At 36.1% G+C, this 23,730-nt stretch overlaps 1 protein-coding gene across 1 annotated transcript in view; it reads right to left on the bottom strand.

The window, feature by feature from the left end:
- Positions 1-1,508: 1,508 nt before the first annotated feature.
- The window catches only part of LOC145981604 (putative sodium/potassium/calcium exchanger CG1090), a 98,956-nt gene continuing 76,734 nt past the window's right edge, over positions 1,509-23,730 (bottom strand). Inside the window, exons 5-10 of the mRNA XM_083114965.1 lie at positions 22,817-23,004; positions 21,436-21,692; positions 16,893-17,234; positions 9,705-9,806; positions 8,925-9,056; positions 1,509-2,819 (exon numbers count right to left, since the gene is read on the bottom strand). Of these exons, the coding sequence (XP_082971091.1) occupies positions 2,620-2,819; positions 8,925-9,056; positions 9,705-9,806; positions 16,893-17,234; positions 21,436-21,692; positions 22,817-23,004 (1,221 nt within the window). The 3' untranslated portion in view covers positions 1,509-2,619. The remainder of the gene's footprint in view (positions 2,820-8,924; positions 9,057-9,704; positions 9,807-16,892; positions 17,235-21,435; positions 21,693-22,816; positions 23,005-23,730) is intronic.

The following is a 23,730-nucleotide window of genomic DNA, read 5'->3' as shown; positions in this document are numbered from 1 at the left end:
TCTACATTCTAGGGTGACCAGATTCTGTAGGTATAAAAACCAGGATGCACTAGTTTATTATTTGCTTCAGTACTTATGATTCAATGTTTTCAATGCTGCAGCTATTACCACAATAAAGGCACAGATGTCAGTAGATGTAAAATCTTTAATATTGAAATAACAAATACCTAGTCAAAAAGCAAATAAAGTAATAAAGAGTTTACAGCTATCAATGTTATAAACAATGGTTAACATCCATGTATGCAATGGACGTTGTGATACACGACCACAGCATTTCTTTCCATTCTATTGTGAAAATACATTTTTATAACTCTTCAAAAAATCAAATTACTAAGAACGTATTTTGCTTCTCGGGGCACAAAGATATCGAGGTGAGAACTGGGATGTCTGGTCACCCAACATGTTTATACATTTATTTACAGCAAAGAAACAATGGTTCCCTCCCTATGAGGAGCATGTGTCATTATTATTTTCTTGCAGTGTTGGAATATCATTTTAGGGAAGGAAAGAGTGTGTGTGTACACACAGACAAATCAAAAAATTTACATATTTGTAGCTATCATCATAATGAAACCATTTGAATGAACTGAGCTCTATTGAAACTTAAACTTCACAATGTGAAATGATAATGTTCTTAAGTTTCCTCCCCCATTTCTTTCTACACTTTATTCAATTCAAATTCCTATTACATTATTTTATAATGTAAACTGTAATTCCAAATTTCCCTGAAATAATATCAAATTCCCTTATGTACATGTGTAAAACAAATGCATGCTTTCAGTTAATTCAATATTGGGAAAAGTCATTCTTTTCAATAATCTTATACTGTATGTAGTTGAACAGCCTTTTCCCAGGTAAATACTTAAAACTCAGACAAATTACTTGTAATTACTCTGTATTACAGTATTGACTGCCCATAACTTATGAAAAATATATAGATAAACATTCTTTTGATTTTAATCTGTTTACACATTTTCTGTTATTTATAATCACTCTATGCAAACTTTATATTGCATATAAAAAAATATTTCCTCACATTTAAAATAAGTAAGAGAAGCTTTGCAATACCCCATTCAAAGTTGCCACCTCCTAAATTTGCCTATACAAGGTTCATCAAAAAATATTTTCCAAACCATCCCTATTGCTAAACAGATACAAATATGACTTTAGAGATATGTATGCACAAATATAAAGCACAACTCATTACATATTGCAAACTAACGAATTTCGTGATTTGCTATTATTGACTAGAATATTGTCTGACACTTACACCCACATCAAAATGTTACACTTGTTACAATAAAAATACAAATGGCGTTGATTAGAGCAGAGTTTTCTGTCTCAAAGACCAATTAGCAACACTGGCAGCAAATGACTAGTAAAAGTGTCTGTAAACATAATTATTTGTAATATTAAATAAATAATATATATATATATATATATATATATATATATATATATATATATATATATATATATATATATAGATGTATATATGTGGAGCCAATCCTAACAAACTATGAGGCCCCACCTTCTCCCATATACAATTTCAGACATAGCTTTTAAGCCAAGTCAGATTGTTAGTTTTAAATTATATATTTTTACCACATTTCAAATATCTAATTTTTTCCCAATTTTTCATGGCACTTTTCAAAATAGTTTCCTTCCCAGTGGAGGCCTCTTTGCAGATGGGGGCCCGGGGTTGTTGCCCCTCCCCTAAAAAATCCTGGCCTGAGATTAAGTATGATTTTTTTTATTATACATGTTGAAAAAGATTATGTACTTCATGTACAGAAAGACTTAAATTTGAGTTTTGTAGTTTCCAGTAAATTGATAACTAGTTATCAATATATAAATCTTATTTTTTGTTTATCATTTATAAGCATAGCACCACATTCTACACCAAATTACAAATGGTAACATTTTGTAACTTCTTCTTTGTGAATATATATTTATATTTTTAAAACTAATTTTCATTATGGTAAGAATTAACGGAAAAATCAAAATATAACTTTTTTGGAAATACTAGGTTTTTTTTGTAATTGATATTAGCAATAACAATTACTGTATTTTAAAATACGTGTACCAGCTTAATTTTCACTATACCTACCACATTTATATTGGAAGAACTTGGTGTGTGTGTGTAAAAAAAACTAAAAAAAAACAAGTTTATAACATTACAACCTTACAGAACTTTATTCTGTAACTTTTATATGCAGCACCTCTGCATAACCATTTATCTCTGCATGAAACTTGTTACTGCTGAACTCTCAAGTACCGATATCAACGAAATAATTTCTAACCTAAATAATTCATCCCATTCATCAGTAACTTAACACAGCACACAATTAAAAACAGTAAAAGTACATGAATATTCCACACAAATAGTGCACATGCCACTGCACTTTTTTAAAAAATGCCCATTTGTTACACAACTTGTTGCATTTATCATCAATATGATCTTGGCACAATTCTCTCAAAACCAATATTTTTGAAACGTCAGAAATGAAACCATCTTAGATTCTCTACCCAGGAGCATTTATGACCAAAATACAAATAGACCTCACATTTGCTCTTGCTTTCATCACACGCGTACACACACAATTCAATATATTACATCTAAAAGAGACTGGGACATTCAGGGGGATTCAGATTACCAAACACATTCAACTCATACAGACTCGCAAAAACAATAAACAAAATGTACCAAATCATGAGGATGACGCCGTACTTTTTGTCCAGTTTCCAACCGTTCAAGTGTGTCGCGACGAGCAGGAACACCACGGTTGACAGCAGAGACAATGTGGAGTAGGTCAGTCCTACAGATTATCAAAGAATGTGATCAATCACATCATAAGTGTAAAGTGGTATTATAGACTATAGTTTGTCAATGCTCAATATTGAATGAGAAACGTCCAGAAAGTAACAAAAAAACAAATATGCAAATCACTGGAAGATTTTTAAAAATATTGTTGATCACATACATTTAAGAATGTTTCAAGCAAAACTCATGATGTTCTTTGCAGATGAACATTGGTTTTTGATTCATAAGATTGGTCTTTTTGCCATGGTTGTTTTCATTCCAAGATTTTTGGCACTTTATCTATCTCGTGGTGCTACGCACAGGGGAGCACTTTACCTTTTTTTTTTATTCCCATAGAATCCTTTCATAGGTTAACCTTTTACGAGGGGAGGTCAATATATAAGTCGCAAAATGAAATATCTTCGAATTGCTGCAATGTGAAATTGTTTTATGAATATCAGTCGTTGCACTGATCCTTTCGCAAGTGTCTGTGTAGGTGGCAGCACCACCATGTATCATATACGATGCTAGTAGTCACATTCTCGTGTGGCAGTGAGTCATTCGAGTGTCAAGTGGGTAAGATGCCAGGTGTGTAGGAAGTCAGCACAGAAGGTAATGGTCACCGTGTTTTGGGACAGTAAAGGCATCCTACTCGTGGAATTTCTGCCCCACGGTCACACTGTCTCTGCAGTCATGTATTGCAGAACCCTGATGAAGTTACGGTCACCCATTTGCAGGAAACGTCCAGGTGCTTTTAGAGATGGAGTTCTTCTGTTGGATGACAACGCTCGTCCACACAGTGCCAATACCACAGTGGCTCACATGCCGGCCCCCGTGGCGAAGTGGTTAGCAAATCCTGCTACGATGCCAGGAGTCCCGGGTACAAATCCTGGTCTGGGAATGGATGTTTGTGAGTGTCCATTCATCAATTTCATCATGTATCACTCATCCCATCTTCGCAAATTAGCCAAAAGTTGGCACAAAATATAAAAGTGGGTCACATACAGTCCCTAGGTTGGGAACGACTGGAACATCCAGCCTACAGTCTGGATTTGGCACCATCCGACTTTCATCTCTTCGGCCCACTGAAGAATCACCTGGGTGGTCACTGTTTTCAGGATATGGAGGAGGTCCATCGGAAGGTTAGCAGCTGCCTATGACAACAACCAAAAACCTTCTTCGCTGTGGCTTTGAGGGACTCGTGAAATGCTGGGAGAAGTGCCTAAATGTTCATGGGAGATTACGTTTAAAAATAAACCACATTTCATCAGGTAACTATTTGAACTTTTCTTTCTATTCCATTTTGCAACTTATATATTGACTTACCCTCGTAGATCAAAGTGACATGCAATGTAAAGATGCATTTTAACGGACATCACTGTAGCAACAGCACTTACAGTGTTGCCATGTTCAATGCACATATTTACTCGGTTGAATAAAGATCTGTACAAAATCTGTTTCACAATGTGAATTGACAATAATAATGGGTTTCTAGAACAATTGCAAAGACCTTAAGATCAAGATCATATTTGTAGGAGAACCCAATACTAAGAAAGTTTGTATTTTTCCACACAGGTAAAACAGCACCAGCTAAAAATCAGGCAAAGCCAGGCTGACTCAGTAGCTCAGTGGTAGAGAGCAATGGCATGGTATGCCAGAGATGTGAGTTCGAGTCCTGGTCGAGCCTGCATTTTTCACTGAAAAATCTACGGAGTACATCTCCTGTGTGTGTGCCTAATTTAATAAGAAAAAGTTGTTATGCAAAATTGATAAGAACCTTTTTGGCACATTTAAAAAGTCTGACCATTGAGAACTGTATTTTAAACCTTAATTTTAAGGTGCACTCTACCTGCACATTAAATTTCATCACGATCGAACCACAAGTTTTTTATTTCTAGAATTTCAAAGAGTGGGCATTTGGAAAACACCAAAAAACAGCATTTTTTTGTTCTCACGACGATAAAACATCAAAGGCATACTCGAAAAAATAACTTAATGCAGAATTGAATACGCTACATTTTGATGTAATTCATTTTTACATAGGTCTATCGGTTATTATTCCAAACTCTGATATTTATAATTTTTAATCTGATAATATGTAGAGTTCACTAAGGTTTCAAGGCCTAGCATTTAATCTTATTTAGACATTATTCATTATCCTGACGTAAGGGCTGACTCTCCTATAGATCTGTGTGTGTGTGTGGGTGTGGGTGTGTGTAGAGGATAAGGACTCTTCATGGTAAAGTGGTGTGTATATACACACAGTGTAACTCAGTTCTGAAAAAGTCTGTTTTATATGTAAATTACTGTAGGTCATGGCAAAATATAATTTACAAACTTGTAAATTAAACCTCATTTGTACGTAATGCATTTATACATTATTTGGTCATATGTGTACTAATTTTCACACAATACAGTTGATTTGTACAACAAGCTACAAGAATGTCACAGAAGCGACAGTTTTCAGTTCAATTACTACTAGTCAGCCAAAAGTTACACGCTTGACCAGAAATTTATACAGGAAATGGACGCTAATGCACCAAAACTAAAACTGAAATAGCTGCAGATTTCGGCATCGCTTTTACCACACTTTGCACAGTCATTAGTAAAAGAAATGCAATTTAAGATGATTTTTCTAAAATTTGGTAGTAAAACTGTAGTGTTTACTGTAGTATTTCAGTATCAAGATGTTCACTAATAATGTGGCAAATGTAATGTATTTAAGATTCAAACTTTTAGATTTGTTAATTTATCACTTTATGACAGAAATACCCTATATATTTCTTGTTCCTCAAAATAGATACAATTACAGTATTTTAATAATGATATGACATGGTATCTAAATCTGATTTGTAAGTAATTCTCAGTTATATGTATTATTTTCTCTTCACCTTGACATACGTACAAATAAGGTTCAACTGTATGTATATATGCGCATGCATGGGTATGTGAAAAGCAACAACCAACAAACATTCGCCAAACAATAAAAAACCTGAATTGGTTTGTAAGTTACACGTCCGTTATGAATACAAATATGCATAGGACCAACCTGTATGGTGGAGTGGTTAGCACAGTGCACTCTGATGCCAGAGGTCTTAGGTTCAAATCCTAGCCTGGCCGTGGGTGTTCCTTGCGAGGATCCCTTCATCATATCATCACTCAACCTCATATTCACAATTAGCCAAAAGAGGAAGAAAAGTAAAGTTAAAATAAAACAAATCAATCAAAGAGAATGTGCATGGAGAACTCAAAAATATATACCAAATCATCTTTTATTTCTACCTCCTAACTTGCACTTCTCGTTTCCTTTTTTAACAACTTAAAAAAGATATTTTGCAATTCGCGATTAAAATTACCACCTGAGCGCTAGTGTCGCTTCCAATATGGCCGCTCTAAGTAGGATAACTCTTTGTTTACATTCAGCAGTAGTACAAAACAGCAGCGTGTTGTCATGGCTGCTATGGAGGAGAAACGTTTAAATTACGCGATATTTTTAAATATTGCAAATGCGATGTGAATTCCAGGAACTCTAACGAAGGTGAAGCTGTGCTGAGAGCGAAGCATTTAATCATGATAGGCAAAAATAACAGGGAAAACGCAGACGAAACTAATGTATACGCACTGGTTCTTCAAAGCAGTGCTGTATCATCTGAACATCATGTTGTAACTGGGATTCTCGGAAATTATTTGAAAATAAAGAAATTGAAATTGACCTATACTTGAAAAGCTGGCAGGAGAAAATTGCAAACATATCGTTGCAGTTGTTTCTCGATAATATTCACGATTTCATGACCAGGCTATCCTCCCTGAAAAAGGACATCGTACGGAATGAAGCAGCAACATTAGCATTTCCATTTTCTTTTTCTGGTTACATTTAACATTAATCCATTCTCAAGCTATTATCATCTTCTCTCTTAATCGACTTGCACCTGTTTAAAATTTCACACATATATAATACATGAATGCATTGGGTAAGATGCTTCATAACTTTTCGAAAAAGAAAAAGTTTTATTTATAAAGTACAATTTAAAACTTTACTTTCATGGCAATCTGTCGAAAAATAAAGTGAGCAGACTCGTGCATTCTTCGTAATTTCCTTGCCGAATTACAGTGTTATTCCCCATGCCAATCTTCTGTCAATCAATTACGTATCCCCTGATTTATTTACAAATTTCATTTTGTTGATTCCACGGAGTGGAAATACATGAAACTTTTCATTTGTTCTGACCCATAAAACGATTTAGAGCACAAAAAAAACTGAACAGTAAACCTTACTCTTTCGCATATAGCCCCCATGCTTTAAACGACATCAACACAACGTATCCTACTTAGACTAGTTACTGAAAGTCCCACCAGATGGCATATCGGTTAATTTTAATCGCGAATACCTGCATCCTCAATATGTGCATACTAAATTCAACAAAGCTCGGGGGTGTAAGAGCCCTTTCATGGCTACAAGATGATAAATAGTGTGTCATTCAGTGAGCTGTTACTCGACATTGTCCTTGTGATGGTAGATCAGCATCAAGAAGAGTACATGCATAGGTGTAACTTGTCGGGGACAAGGGGGCACTTGCCGCCCCAAATTTTTCAGGTTTATTAAAATTTACAAGTTAGGGAACCTGAGGAGCAAAGTAATAAGGACTAATACAGAGCATTCCCCGACATTCGTTACGAGACTCGGCGGCAGGAACCCGGCATCAGCGCTTGTCTTTCCCGGTGAATGGGTCCGTGGCAGTCGCTAGAGTCGGCTATTAAAATTACAGTTTTCATATTGTGTACTAACCTTGACTACAGAAGGTGTTGAAAATGGTGTCCCTCTGCTGCAACACATTCCTGGCATCTCCGAAGAAAATTAGCATTTGCACGTGCAAGTTTGTCTACTGTAATTCTCCCGATTTCTCATACAATACTCTCTTTTAACTCACGGATGGTGTGCTTTGTATACTTTATTTTTTAGATTTAAGAATTTTAGCGGCTCTAAATGCTGTGGTTTTTGAAACACCCATTGCTTGTGAGAGGCGGCAGATAGACTGTTCTAACCTTTGATCTATATCATCGAGTTTTTCCTCAGTAAGTACACGTGGGTTTTTCCTTACACTTTTATTCAGAACTGACCCTGTTACTCTAAACTTTTTTACGAGGTTTAATATAGTGGTCCTATGTGGAACAGGAACAGCAGGAAATTTTGTTGCAAAACGTAGTTGCACTCTCCACAATTCCTCTTTCCGAAGTAACACTCGACAAGATAAATCCTTTGTTGTCATGTAAACTTTTGTGGTGCCATATTAAGCCACAATCTTCAAAACACGGACATGACACAACACAACTTCCAAGGGAGGATTATACTGGTGTCAGTCTGCAACGTCAACAGAAAGGGAAAGAGAGCGAAGGCAGGGAGAGCGAGAAAATCAGACTGCAGCGTGCGACTATCACGGACCCGTTCACCGGGAGAGACAAGCGCTGATGCCAGGCCGCTTGCCGCCAAGTCTCATAGCAAATGTCAGGGAATACTCTGTACATGTGTTTTCGTCTTTTTACAAATGTCACAGTTATTTAGTTAATAATCCTGGAGCTGTTTTTATGGGATGGAAAACTCTTTGAGTCTCTTCCACCAAAGTTAAGTCCTAGGTTTGATTCTGCCCCTCAAAATTAGGCCCAAATTTAATTATGCCCCATCAAAATTAGGCCCAAGTCTGATTCTGCCCTGTCAAAATTAGTCCCAACTCAGATTTTTTCCCTCAAAATTAGGACCAAGTCTGATTCTGTCCCCTCAAAATTAGGTCCCAAATTACGCCCATGAGTACATGCACCAAAGACAGTGCAAGAAAACTTAACAAAACATTGGCGGGGGAGGGGGGAGGGATCTTCATATCATCATTGGTCATCAAGATCATAGAACCTGGCTACCCTTTCTTTGTACTCCCATTGATATTTGTTACACCTACATACTATAAAACAATTTCCAATTGATTTGCAACTTTTGGAGTGAAATGCAACACCCAAGCATCACCAAATGATCAACTAATCATCTCTAATTATGCATAATTTCATTTCAAACAATAAGCATTATTTTCTCTTATTGTTAATTATTCCAATGGAAAGTGATAATGTAACGTACCTTTGCTAATTACATTTACATGACTTCCTGGCATGTAAAGAGCTGTTTGTATGAACCACGGCAGGCCGAGACATATCAGGATATCAAACACGTTGCTTCCAACTGCATTGGACACAGCCATGTCTCCATAACCTGAAAAATTCATAAACTAAATAAAGTAGGTCCCCAATTTTATATCTTCCTGCATCAGCATTATGTATTAACCTCCATGGTCTGAATAAACCAATAAAATTTTACCTCATGGTCAAGAGTTACTGTAACTACATTAAATTGAGTTTCCTCTGCTGGTATAATTTGTGACAGCCTTCATAATAGTGTTTCATTTCCTACAGCATATTTCTAGGGGTGTGCGGGATCACGAAAAGTCAGGACCGGGATTGGGAAAAAAATTTCCCATCCCGATCCAGACTTCGGGAAATGAATTCCCTACTTTTCAGGATCCCGAGCAGTCTGGAAATACCGAATGGTCATTTCAAAAAGTTGTTAATTCTCGAAGTTTTCTGAATTGCAAGTGTCTGGAACTTATCGGAAGTTGTTTGTTTTTATTCCAGAAATGCAAAAACAATCACTTCAGTTGAAAATGACATGTAGAATTTGAGATTTTCAGAGCTTCGGGAAATTTTTAACATTTCCCGTCCCGAAAATTTCCCGACAAAGTTGGGAAATGGCGAATTATTCCCATCCTGAATGTCAGGATTAAAAAAAAATCCTGTCCCGACCAAAAAAATTCTGTCCCGCACACCACGACATATTTCAGTTGCTATTAAAAACACATCTCACCTTCTCTCACCACAGACAAGCTAGACAAGGCATCTGGTACACTGACGCCAGCTGCAACGAAAGTTAGCCCCATCACTGTGTCAGGGATTCCCAGCGTGCTTCCTGAAAAGTTAAAAGAAATGTTACTTTGCTTTCCACATGAGGCAACTAAATGTAAGAGATCAGACACACTGTATTTGCCGGAGTATAAGACAGACTTTCTTCTTTTAACCTTCGAGCGGGCACGCCTGCGCAAAATTTACACCAAAAGTAATTTTCTTTAATTTTCTTGTGTTTCCTTTGAATTCGTCGACCTATGATTTTTATGTATTCCTCAAGGAGGTATTTTGTGTTGCATATTAGCAGTCATTGTTACTAATCCATATGTTATACTCTGTCAATTGTTGTTTATTTCAGATCAGAACACCGTGTCGTAAAGTTTGCGCTTCGCGCTTGCTCCTGTTCTGTAATTTTTTCGTCTGGTCATTGTTGAAAATGAGTCGACAAAACGTAGACGTGAGCGAAATTCAGTGTATCCTTCAAGTTTCTTCTGATGAAGAGGGATCACATGAATTGGACAGTGATAGTGACTTAAGTGACGAATATATAGAAGTCAATCAAAAAGACAGTGAATCATTTAGTATCATTCATTATGAGCAAGGGTTTTTATAATATAAACATAAATTTTTTTGGGTCTACATTTATTTATATCATATCTGAGGTTAATATAAATGAAACATGTTGAAATACAAGTTAGAATGCTGAAAAAAAAATTACTTGTAACATTTAGGTTTTCAGCAGGAATATCTGTCGTAAAAAGTACGACACGTGCCTGCTGATGAAAAGCGTGGTGCGCTATAAATATGTAATAAGTTACATGCTGTATTTTTTATTTGTTTCAGCATTCTAACTTGTATTTAAATATGTTTCATTTATATTAACCTCAGATATGATATAAATAAATGTAGACCCAAAAAAATTTACGTTTATATTATAAAAATCCTTGCTCATAATGAATGATACTAAATGATGTAAAAAATGTGTCAAGCGCCCGCTGGTGACACGATTATGAACGCACCAGATAGAAGGTTAAAAATAGGTTTTTGATTGATTGTTTGATTTATCCAGTTGATCATACAAGTACAAATTGCACTATGATGTCCCTGCTGGAAATTTCTACTGTTTTCAGTAGACAAATTCTACTGTTTTCAAATGTCTTCTACTGTGTACTGTGAAATGTTCTGAAATCCTATTGTAGTACTATTGTACAGCTACTGTACTCTTCAGTAAGGCTACTGTACTGAAAAAACAATGTATATAATAATGCATAATACTTGCTACCATATATTATAAAATAATTTATTGACACCAAGACTAGACAAATTAATTCTCGACACCATATTTTCAGTGATTTTGAAGTGAATTGGAAAAACAGTACATGAACTGAATTTGTACTGTTTTTCTAATGAATACTACTGAAGTCAGATATATCTTAATGAATATGTTACTACAATTCTTTCTTAAGAAATAACTCAATATTAAAGCAGCTAGTAGTTTGAATACATGATCATATCAGTTGATTTATTTTTCAGCATGGAATTTCCATGGTTATTATTATATCCGTGTAATGCAATTGCAGAAAGAAGCCATCTTTTGATCAACGTAGTCAACAGTATTTGCTTGTTTTGGATTTTCAAACATTGAGGGTCAGGTCTTCGTTTAAACTAATTTTTTGCTGTTTTCATGTGAATATAGGAATATATGTCAATTTATGTATAAAAGAGTATATTTTTCTATTTTCTACAAGTGTGTTAACCACAATGAAGCTACACACTTACAAAAGTGTTCACTTATTTGATTTCTTTGTTGCGTGAACACATTCCTAAGTAGCAAGTTCCACATGCTTTACCATACATTTGTTTTAGTTGTTTATACGATTTTTCCATTGCAATTTCAGTTGTCCAGATAAGAAAATTTTCATTACTGACAACAGTACCGTTTTCAGACAGCAATATACTGAACACAATAAAAGATATTAGTTGTATAATTATATTACTGAAAACATTAAGAATACAGTTCAACTACTTAAGATAGAAGAACCACTTGGACTACCAAAAACAGTAGAAAACATTAGCAGTACAGTTCAGCTACTGAAAACAGTAGAAGACAGTAGCATTACAGTTCATCTACTAAAAACAGTAGATATTTCAAAACACCCATTGATCTACTGAAAACAGTAGACAGAATTTTCAGTAGCGGTGGGATAGGTCAATTACATTAATGTCTAATTTTGAATACAAAGGAATGAACACATAACTAACTAAACTAACTAACTCCCTAGCCTTCTTAAACCCGAAGGTTCATGGCTGCAGCAATACAGGCCTTCCATCTTTCCCTATCTTGAGCAAGTTCTATATACTCTTTTCCATCCCTACCGATTTCCCTTAGGTCCATCTCAACGTTGTCTCTCCATCTTCGTCTTGGCCTTCCTACAGGTCTCTTACCATCAGGTTTCCCAACAAGAATCCTGTAAACTCCTCTTTCCTCTCCCATTCGTGCCACATGGCCTGCCCACCTAAGTCTTCTTGATTTAATTATTCTAATAATATCTGGACATGAATACAAATTATGTAGTTCTAAATTATGTAACCTTCTCCACTCGCCAGTCTCCTTATCCCTTTTAGGCCCAAATATTTTCCTAAGGATCTTATTTTCAAATGAACACATACTTATATCTTTTGAAATAGTAAAACAATAATTCTTGTGGAAAGTTACAAAGTAATGTAATACTAAAAACAAAAGTTTTAATGGTAATGTCCGTTAATGGAAAATGTGACCTAAGTAATCTTCTGTACTATAAAACAATGTTTCATTAGCAAGCTCTTTAATTTCATTTTAAATTTAGTTGGATTGTGGTTCTTGAATTTCTCTGACAACTTGGTACATAGTTACCTTGAAATCCTAGACCACTTTGTGTTTTGGATGTACAGTCATGTAAAGGTAATGGAATCGTTACAACCCGGAAGTGTCCGTGATTGTACATGACACTTGAAACATGGGGGGAGTTATGCATACAAGTGCTGTACGTGTGTATATATTCATATATTATTTCGAACATTTCAGAATTTCTATGAATAAAGCACAATGTTTCGAATATGTACACACATGGAAGAGGTAAAATTTGTTGTGTTGGGCTTGAAGGTCCAACAAGGTGCATCTTATATGCCAATACTCAAGTTACACCATCAGGAAGAAGGAAGAGGCTTAGCATTTCACAAGTTTGTGAATGGGTCAAAGCTTCAAGGGTGGTTAAATCATTTAAGAAGTGTGACATTAGTAATGCACTGGATGGTACCAAGGACAATTTGTTGTATAAGGGCTCAGAGGTTTTAAGTGACCCTTCATTTAGCTCCAGAGATGAATGTGTGGGTTTTGATGATGAAGATTAAACTGTATAATTTCCTAGTTAGATTAGGTAAGTTATTTGTTGAAAGTAGACCTACATGTTACATTGTACTTGAAATTGTGATAAAGCTCTTTCCTCAAAAATTGGTGCAAAAAAGGGGAACTGTCTTATGTGCCGGTGCATCTTATATGCTGGCAAATACAGCATGTGTTAGCACATACTCCAAATACAAGTATAGGATCCAGCAATATATATCTACCATTCTAAAATATTTCCTATAGTAACACAATACAGCTAATGTAAGCAAGATAGTGGTAATTGGTACATAACATAATGCCATTTGTAAAACAATAACACAACACTGTTCACTTAGTCTTATATTTTCAAAAATCACTTCAGGTAGATAACGAACATTCTATGTTGTACACTCACGGAGTCAGGCAAAACAAAATTATCCATTACAGACACCAGCATTGCGGGTAGAATTGGTTGGATTCGACTGATTTGATTTGATGCTTTAAGTACACTTTATGCACAGTAAGGCTAATTGGGACTGGACCTACAGTTTAAAGTGAGATCTGAAAAACTATGTGCCTCCATCGGGTTGATTACAAGGCAAAAACTCTACCACTGCACCATCGGAGGGGACAGAAATTAGCTGGACTTCTTCCTTAATTCTTCTCTCAGGGACTCTAAGTTAGGGATACGTGTTCAAAAACTCGGCTCTTGAGGTACCCCCAGAGACGGAAATTGCAAGCAGTCAGTGTGTGTTGCGCAGCTACCATACAAGGTATGTACCATACATTACTTTTAAAATACGCCTCTACCACAAAAGCAAGGTGTTCAGGGGTTCAAAGCTTCATTGCTACAGAAATGGCATCCCTCGTGCTCTTGCCTAGCATGCTGTTTCATCCCTACAGCAGGGCCATAGGGAAAACCAACCATTGAAAGTGGTAGATACATATTGCCGAACCCTGTACACACACTGAAAGATGTAGCAATGTCGCAAAATATAATTATCATATGGTCCAGTGAGCATTTCTTTTTCATTTCACAATTTGCTTTTCTGGCAATCTTTATATTAAAAAGTATAACACACAGCTCTACATGCAATTTGTGTTTATAATGTATGTGCAAGGGAAGGGGCCCAAATTTCACCCCCTCTTCATGTTTTTGTGCCTAGAGACTATATTAAATTACATATGAGCTCCAAAATCTGACTTTACCTTTAACTATTCCTTTACCTTGAAATCAAGTCAAATTGCCTGTTTAATCAATCAATTATCAACGACATATTTAAATAATGAAATAGTGAAATAATAAAATAACTAAAAGTAAATAATTAAAATATACTTGTTGTTTAACCCTCCACCACACGTGCTGCAGAGTGAGACTCCGCAACTAGGAAATTTTGTTTTATAAAGTGCAATAAAACAGGTTTGAGAGGAGGCCTTCTTAGTAGTTTCCTCCTTCACTCTTATGAAGGTAATGAGGCAGTTGACAGCAATAAAGATTCAGTCTGTAGTTAGCAGATAGTCAATTAGTTTGAAAGTGGAGCGACGCTCATTGCTGGGATCAATTCATATTTAATTCATAAGGCCAATACAAAGTCTGAACCACCTAAAAAGGATTTTTTGAAAATCTTTGGTAAGGAATTATTATACGATTTTGAAGGTTAGAGTTACTAAGATAAATATTCCAACATCAATTAGGCTATGTCTAGCCAAGATCTTGGGATTTCCTGCAGATCAACCGGAACGCAGGCGTAACCAAGAAGAAAAAACATATGCGACCGAAAAAAAAAATTGGCCTACACGTTTTACATGAAAAGGCTGTCTTGTTAGTTATGTATGCAGTGAATATGATAACAAGATGCAAAGGGTGGAAATGGACTGTCATCAGATAATCAGTAAAACAAATAAATTGGTCCATTTTTGTCAATATCCTGTGCTTTATTAATTTGTACTATGACTATAATAGTATTATTATCATTGTTATCATGATAGTTATTAGTAGTATTACTGCTATTTAGTCTTTTCCAAATATTCATTTATATCGGGTGAGGCATTCAAACGGGAAGATTTAAAAAATTCACAAAAATAGGGAGAGCAAATATTAGTTTCTTTTGGAACATGAATGTACTGTACATGAGTTCAAATTGCTAGTGTACCTGAAAAATGTTATTTTTTTTTTTAATATGGTGTCAGTAAGATGGCATCCTTGGTTTTGCACACATTGTCGGAGTCTCAGAGTAAATCCGCCCATGACGTTATGCTTACATATTGGCAAGCTTTTTCCTGCCTGTCCTCGATGACTATGACCCAGATGAAGAAACTCTTCCAGCAAGATGGTGCAACTAGCCATAGTACCAGAGTGTCTATGGATGTGCTTAGACTCACATTTCATGGTCGTCTCGTGAGCACATTCGGCGATATTCCTTGGCCTGCCCTGGTGGCTCCTGACGTTTTCCTTTGGGGTTACCTCAAACCCAAAGTATTCAAGGACAACCCTCCAAGAACCAGGGATAATTTGAAGGAGCGAATTCGGCAAGAGATCCTCACAACATTCCGTTGGAGATGCTACAGTGCGTCATGGGCGGATTTACTCTGAGACTCCGACAATGTGTGCAACACCTAGGATGCCATCTTATTGACACCATATTCAAAAAATGAACATTTTTCAGGTACACTAGTAATTTCCACTCATGTACAGTACATTCATGTTCAAAAATTAACTAATATTTGCTCTCTCTATTCTTTGTGAATTTTTTAAATCTTCCCGTTTGACTGCCTCACCCTATATTTTAAGCATAAACAATTTTTTAGAATAAACTTCAATGTAATATTTACTTAAAAGAGAAGAGTTAAATCAATAACTTTTTATAAAATATATAATTACTTTCTAATGGAAAATGTACAGTCCAAACTTGTGAAATATGTAACAAAATATTTAAATATATGTTTAAAGGTAATAGCATGAATATTAACAACATATTATATAACAAAAATATTGAAAGAGAAGATGCAGAGCAACACTCTGCGGGCGTGTGATGCTGTTACAATTGCTCGCATGTGTGGCACAGGTTTAAGCGAGGGTTATTTATTTTTGCCGAACTTATTGGAAGGCAAGGATTATATTGAGATCATACAACTTTGAATGACAGTACCAAAGATAATTTATGCAAGATTTATTACTACTTATAATAATATGAATAAAATATTACCAGGATGTTTACTTTTTTGTGAACTAGATCTAACATCTTTTTTTTATATTCAATAAATATTCTATTTGTTATCTATTTGACATTAATTTTGTTGCCCTAACTATACATAAGCTAGATAATGAATACGAGCTGTTATATCACTATCCTTGCACCATCTTGTTATATTCAAGTAATAAAAACATTTTAATTAATTTATTATTATTATTATTTTGAGACACTTGGTTCGGACGCCCACAAAATATATTTCTAGATACGTGCCTTTCAATTATTAGTAACACAAGAAATTAAATTAAAAAGTACCTGTTTTCAGTAAAACCAGAAAAGTGTTCCTAATTTTGTCCCCTTAAAAAATTCAGATTTTTTTTTCAAGTTTGTTTCCGTTAACTGTCGGCTTCAATATTCACATTATTTCAAAATGTTATTACAAAAGTGAATATAATTAGTGAAATGTAGTGAATTAATACACAATCATTTAAAATCATTTTTAAAAATATTTTATCTATAATTTCAGGTTAAATCAATTTTCGTATTATGATCAAATCAAATTTATATCCTGATCAATGATTCACTAGGAACTTACCTATGATGGTTATCATCCAAACCATGAAGTATGAGTAGAAGGAAATCCAAAATAGAGACGAGAGGAAAGTGACAGCGTACCAGTGCTTCCATTTCTCCTGCTTGCAATTAGGAATGGTGACCCAACATGCCGCATGGATTGGGACGCAGAGGCCCCACACAAAGCGAGGAAACCTTCCCTCTGGCATCACGAATGGCGACACCTTCTCCTCACTTTCCTCCTTCTTGTGGAGCTCCGGTGGTGGAGGCACTGGCGGGGGTTGCTGGGGATGCGACTGCTGCATTGGGGGCTGAGGCATGCTATTCTCATTTAGCATTGTCCCATCATAATTCTGCTGAGAGACTGGAAATGAAGGCATTGTAATTATTAGAGATGTATCAATATGATATTTTTATTGACATAAAATTTACTAAAACTGACATGTATGAGGGATGGTCGAAAAAAAATAGAAAAATACAAAGCTTGTAAATTCCAGTAGGTATTAATAAGACTAATACAAACGGACTCAGGTGAAAATATACTTCATGCACTACTTCTCAACCTAGTCTCCTCCAGTGGCGTAGCATTATAATATGCCCGTACGCCCAGCATTCCCAGATTTAAAATTTCAAAAATGCGTAAATGCTGTAAATATAAAGTACAACTTGACTAGTTTCATATATCAATCCTTCATGGCATTATAAGACCTGTTTTTCGTGATCCGCTTGCAACACTCCACTAACAACACTCATTCTATCATTTTCTTTCAATGCCTTTCCTGGGAACGCCGAGCAGGTCTGGTGTAAAATACTCTATATTCTTTGCTGTCTATCTGGAGGGAAAGCTTGGATCTCTACAGCACGCACGCAAATGCTCTTTCTTACGCCAGTGTAAGGAGCAGAGGGCTATGTGATTGGTTCATATGAGCCTTCCTACCTTCTGAAGCAGACGACAGCGGTAGAATTCCTACCCGGTTCTTCGCGCTTGTGCCACTTGTGCTATGTGATGCTACAATACGCAATATTGAGTAACGTAACTTTACCAAACTCAAATATACCACTTCTTAATGGCCACTGCATTCTATAATTTATCGCACAACTAGAGATGTGCATTAAAAACTAAAAGATCAAGAAAGTTTTTGTCAAATAAGTTGGTGAAGTCCTTGTGGTAGAAGTTCAGCCTGTGGCTGCTCTACCACTTAACCCGCAAAACTATTATTATTATTATTATTATTATGTCGTTAGTATATCTAACTGCTTAATATTGTGTCAATGGAAATGTTTAGCATTCATTTGTAAACTCTTAACGTCGAACGGCCTCTGGACTATGTTGAGAAGAAGTGTATGAAGTGTCATTTCACATGAGTCCATTTGTATTATTCTAATAAATACCTACTGGAATTTGCAGGCTTTGTATTCTTCTTTTTCTGATCATCCCTCATAATATGCTACAAATGTGATATAAAATTACACACATTTCATGAAGCACTTGAGTAATTCATGCAGCTATGTTAATAATAAATGTGACCAGGATACAAATGGGAAAAACAATGCAGGTTTAAAAATTTGTTTCACATAGTCACAGGATTATCAGCCATCATTTTCTTCATGACCATGTCCTGCATTTTAATCCTATGTCCAGTGTCTGGGACAGCACTTGGAAGTAGAAATTGTTAGATGAGGAGATTTTTAACCCTGCATTAGGTGCATCATTATCTGTACACTTTCCACACACCTTAGGTAACTAACATTAAGGTGTGAAATACATTGTGAATTATACTGCACATCATGCTGAATGTTGTTAAAATCAGCAGAAATTTTTTGCTGCAATTTCTAACTGACGTAATATTATAAAGTTAATGTCAGTTGCATGCTTGGGAGACAGTCATCCCCCACTTGCCTAAATACAGAAGAACTGAAGCAGTGTCATGTTTACTTTTGGTCACATGATCACTTTCATGTTCACTTTCGGTCACTTTCATGTTCACTTTCGGTCACTTTCATGTTCACTTTCGGTCACTTGATCATTTTCATGTTCACTTCTGGTCACTTGATCACTTTCATGTTCACTTTCGGTCACTTGATCACTTTCATGTTCACTTTCGGTCACTTGATCACTTTCATGTTCACTTTCGGTCACTTGATCACTTTCATGTTCACTTTCGGTCACTTGATCACTTTCCTGTTCACTTTTGGTCACTTGATCACTTTCATGTTCACTTTCGGTCACTTGATCACTTTCATGTTCACTTTCGGTCACTTGATCACTTTCGGTCACTTGATCACTTTCATGTTCACTTTTGGTCACTTGATCACTTTCGGTCACTTGATCACTTTCATGTTCACTTTCGGTCACTTTCATGTTCACTTTCGGTCACTTGATCACTTTCGGTCACTTGATCACTTTCATGTTAACTTTCGGTCACTTTCATGTTCACTTTCCGTCACTTGATCACTTTCATGTTCACTTTCGATCACTTTCATGTTCACTTTCGGTCACTTGATCACTTTCATGTTCACTTTTGGTCACTTGATCACTTTCATGTTCACTTTCGGTCACTTGATCACTTTCATGTTCACTTTCGGTCACTTGATCACTTTCATGTTCACTTTCGGTCACTTGATCACTTTCATGTTCACTTTCGGTCACTTGATCACTTTCATGTTCACTTTCGGTCACTTGATCACTTTCATGTTCACTTTCGGTCACTTGATCACTTTCATGTTCACTTTCGGTCACTTGATCACTTTCATGTTCACTTTCGGTCACTTGATCACTTTCGGTCACTTGATCACTTTCATGTTCACTTTCAGTCACTTTCATGTTCACTTTTGGTCACTTGATCACTTTCATGTTCACTTTCATCACTAAAACATACATATGCATCCTTCTCTTCCTCACTAACATATAACATCTGAATCTGCTATGTGCTCTGTCTTTCTAGACTTGACATTTTTTTCTTGTTACGTACTTAGTTCCCCCTTAAGCATGCAACTGACGTTAAGTTTATAATATTACATGGCTTAGAAGTGCAACAGAGGAACACAGCCAAGCTTAGAACATGGATAAGGAAATAACATTCAGTTACACAAAAGCATCCATGTGCATTATAGTACACACTGTTGCAATCTTGCAATGGATATAAATGGAGGACACCTGTACCCCATGCACCAAACTGAGGATTAATTGAGCCTTGGAGCAAGCTACTTGGATGCTCCTATGATGTCACCATGACTTATTACATACTACTTCTAAAACACTACCTTGTTAAAAATTACGTTACTATTTATGTATTTTTTCTTATTGACTTCAACCTGGGACCATGAGCACTCAATGCGATCAACCATCAAGGCAACCTTTAGTGCTGATTATCAGCTGATCATGGTAGAAAGAACTTATGATATGACAAATAGCAGTAAAGATACTGTGGCATATCTTGTTATTCGTGCAGTATATAACCTTTGTCCATTGCCTCAGATTCTTAAAGGCCCCCCCGATGGCGCAGTGGTAGCATCGTCGCCTCTTAATCAAGGGGTCCAGGGTTTGATTCCTGGTGGAGACACATGGTGGTTTGGATCCCACTTTAAACTGTAGGTCCAGTCCCAATTAGCCTTACTGTGCATAAAGTGGACTCAAAACAACAAATCAATCCAATCAGATTCTTAAATACATAAAGATAAGTTGAAAGTGAAAGTTGTGTTGAAAAAGGCAAAGTGTACTGTAGAGCAGCTCCTACAAGACCCATATTACTCTTGAGAAACATTTCTTTGTTCACAGAATATTTCAGGAAATGATTTTAGAATACAAAATATCTCAGTTTAAAATTTCCTATTCTGAGCATTTTTTCTGCTATTTCAAATGAGAAAACACTTTCTGCTTACATACTCAATAGTTGTGCAACTTTTATAAATCTCACATTGCACAAATGTTATTGCAAAGTAACAAATATGCTGACTCAAGTTTAACCAAATATTATTAGTTAAAATGATTATGTATCTTGCTGAAACTGGGAGTATAAGTCACCCTTTTTAATGTTCCCTTAATCAAACTCATCACGTGATGAGTAAATTTCAACCCTATTTATCCTACATTGATTGATTGATTGATCGTGCATGGTCTCTAGTTCCCGCTGTGTGGTTTTAACATAGTCATTTGTCAATTTTTGTTTTGTCAACACTCTCCCTCTGTCTAGATGAGTTCCCTCTTTTACGCCACAATTTTGTTTTCAGCATTAGTCAGATCTTTTAGCAGCTAGGATGCTGTCAAGAGTTCATGCATGACTATAGGCGTACCTAGTTTTCTAATAAAAATCTGGTCTGCCATTCTGTGCCTGAAGAAGGGTGACGTTTTATAGATTTTCAATTTTTATAGTTTAACAGAATCTCAAATGTTGCAAGAAAAGATCTAATCGTAATAATTGAGTGTTTGGCATTTTAGACCATTAATTGAACATATATTAAGAATCCGGTCCCTGGCACCGTTCACGACCATAGACGTAAATTTTCTCATGAAGGGTTAAAAGCATAGCAGAAGAAAATCAGCTCAGCAAGCAAAAGCAGCTTACCTTCTGTACCATATCCATCCGTGCCATACCCAGTTCCAAACTCCAAGGTTTTGTCTGAAATGGGAGCCCTTTCATCTGTGTAGAATTGTCTGTCTTCCTTCAGATGTTTGTAGGACACAAGGGCTGCATCTTCCTGAACCTGTGCCCTCTTTGGAAATGGCACAGGAAGGGTTTGAGACCAGCGTTCGAGTCTCGTGTTGAAATGAAGCACCACGCAGTACACAACATACATGAGGATCATAAATAATGCTTCACCCCTAACGGGAAAGAAATTACAATTATGTAAGTAACATCTCTGAGAGAATATGCTCAAAGTGTTAAGTTTTGTACAAAAATCATATTTTACTTTTCAATTTTTTTTTCAGGAATCAAACCCACAGTTAAAAACAGGAGTACATCATGCTATTAAAGTGATGTGGAGAAATCTTCTGGTAAACAGATTGGTGTGTGTGTGTGCGTGTGCGTGTGCAAATTCCTAGCTGGAGATGCTTATGCAATATATCCTAGTTAGGGATGCTTTATACAAAATTACTTACGCGGGGGGGGGGGGGGGGGTCATGTTCCCCAACTCTTGTGAATGATAACCAAAACACTAGTTTGCAAACAAAACACAGTGAAAATTTGGGACGACACACTAATGCCGTTCAAAACTCTATGATACTGGAAGAAATAAGTATAAATAACCTTGAGAAAGCTATTAATTCCCTAAATAACAAGAAATCATGTGATATTGATGGGTGGTCTAACTATCTAGTAAAAATCTGTACAAAATGTCTAATCCTGAGCCTACAATTTGCTATAAACTCATCATTAAGAAATGGTATATTCCCAAAGATCTTTAAAAAGAGTGTCATAAAACCAATATACAAGGCTCTTTTTTTTAGAGTGAGAGAGAGAGAGAGAGAGAGAGAGAGAGAGAGAGAGAGAGAGAGAGGCGCACCATCATCTTCCGCCTTTGGAGCCGTTAACCAGCTCAGGGTCCCGTGGGTGCACCCCACGTACTTACTAATAGTAAACACCCTGGGGGGGTAAGTCACTCATAATATTTGATATTAATGAACAGTGTTGACATTAATGAATATATAAAATTGGATTACTTATATTATTCATTGTTCTATGAAACAGACATACATCAATAAAAATCTCATCGTTATCCATACATCTGTGCATCAATGCATGGAAATATTTCTTAAAACAATGCTTATTGCCCAGAATACTAGTGACTAAGGAGGATTTGAGTACCACTGCAGTACAGAAGAACCTACAGCCAACATACTTCCCTCCCCCCTCCCATTCTGATATTTATACTGCTGACAAAAGCTACATATCAAGCAGCCGATTTCAAACAAACTCACAATTATCTAGCTAGAACATATCTTACCAAGACACGATTTCGTCGTAAATGGTGAAGAGCATGATGAGTATGCTGACCATGTAGAAGAAGCAATCTCGCACCAGAGGCCACCAGTTGAGGTATGACACAGTGGATGTGCACAAGGCGCAAATGCTGATCACAAACATAATGTTAAACACCGCAGAGCCAATTACTCCACTCACTCCTATATCATCCTGAAAATAAATTACATTAATTGATCAATTACAACATTTATGCACCAGTCAATATCATACAATTAATTTTAATTATCAAAATTCCTGCGTACCGAAATCTGATGCTACACCATGGGGGGGGGGGATTAAGGGGGAAGTCTGAGACCTCTACATCTATAAATAAATAGTGAATTAATGTAAATGTTTCTCATACATCTCCCCCTCCCACCACCAGTACCTTTAACCTTGATGTTTAATATTAAGCTGTCATCCCCACCTCCCACCATCTAAAACCAAAACAGGTCACTTAGCATAACTAGCATTCACAATTTTGGGCCCTCCCACAGACAACCTAAAGGTGGCCCTCACTCTAAAATTGCTACAACTTAAATTTTGTTCTCCATCACCTTGCCAATTCCTTATTGTTTTACAAATCTGGCTATGATAGAAATAAAAATATAAACTTAGCAGGAAACTTAATCATAACTTATCGCATTGATGCATTTCTCTTAATAATTTATCAGATATTTGATGTTCTTATGAACAACATTTCATTTAAAAAATTGTATTCATAAACTGAACATAAGCAATAAAAGTAGCTCCTGAAAACTGTGAAATTTTGTTTATTCACTTATCTTTTCATTTTTTCTGAGTTGCCATCCATGTTGAACTAACTCTAGCCTTCCTAAACCCAAAGGTTTATGGCTGCAGCAACACAAGCCTTCCGTCTGTCCCTATCCTGGGCAA

This window comes from Lepisma saccharinum, chromosome 29, assembly GCF_977018435.1.
Source record: "Lepisma saccharinum chromosome 29, izLepSacc3.1, whole genome shotgun sequence".
NCBI classification, from domain to species: domain Eukaryota; kingdom Metazoa; phylum Arthropoda; class Insecta; order Zygentoma; family Lepismatidae; genus Lepisma; species Lepisma saccharinum.
Note: the sequence above shows the minus strand (reverse complement) of the source record. Positions and strands in the feature narration are given on the sequence as shown.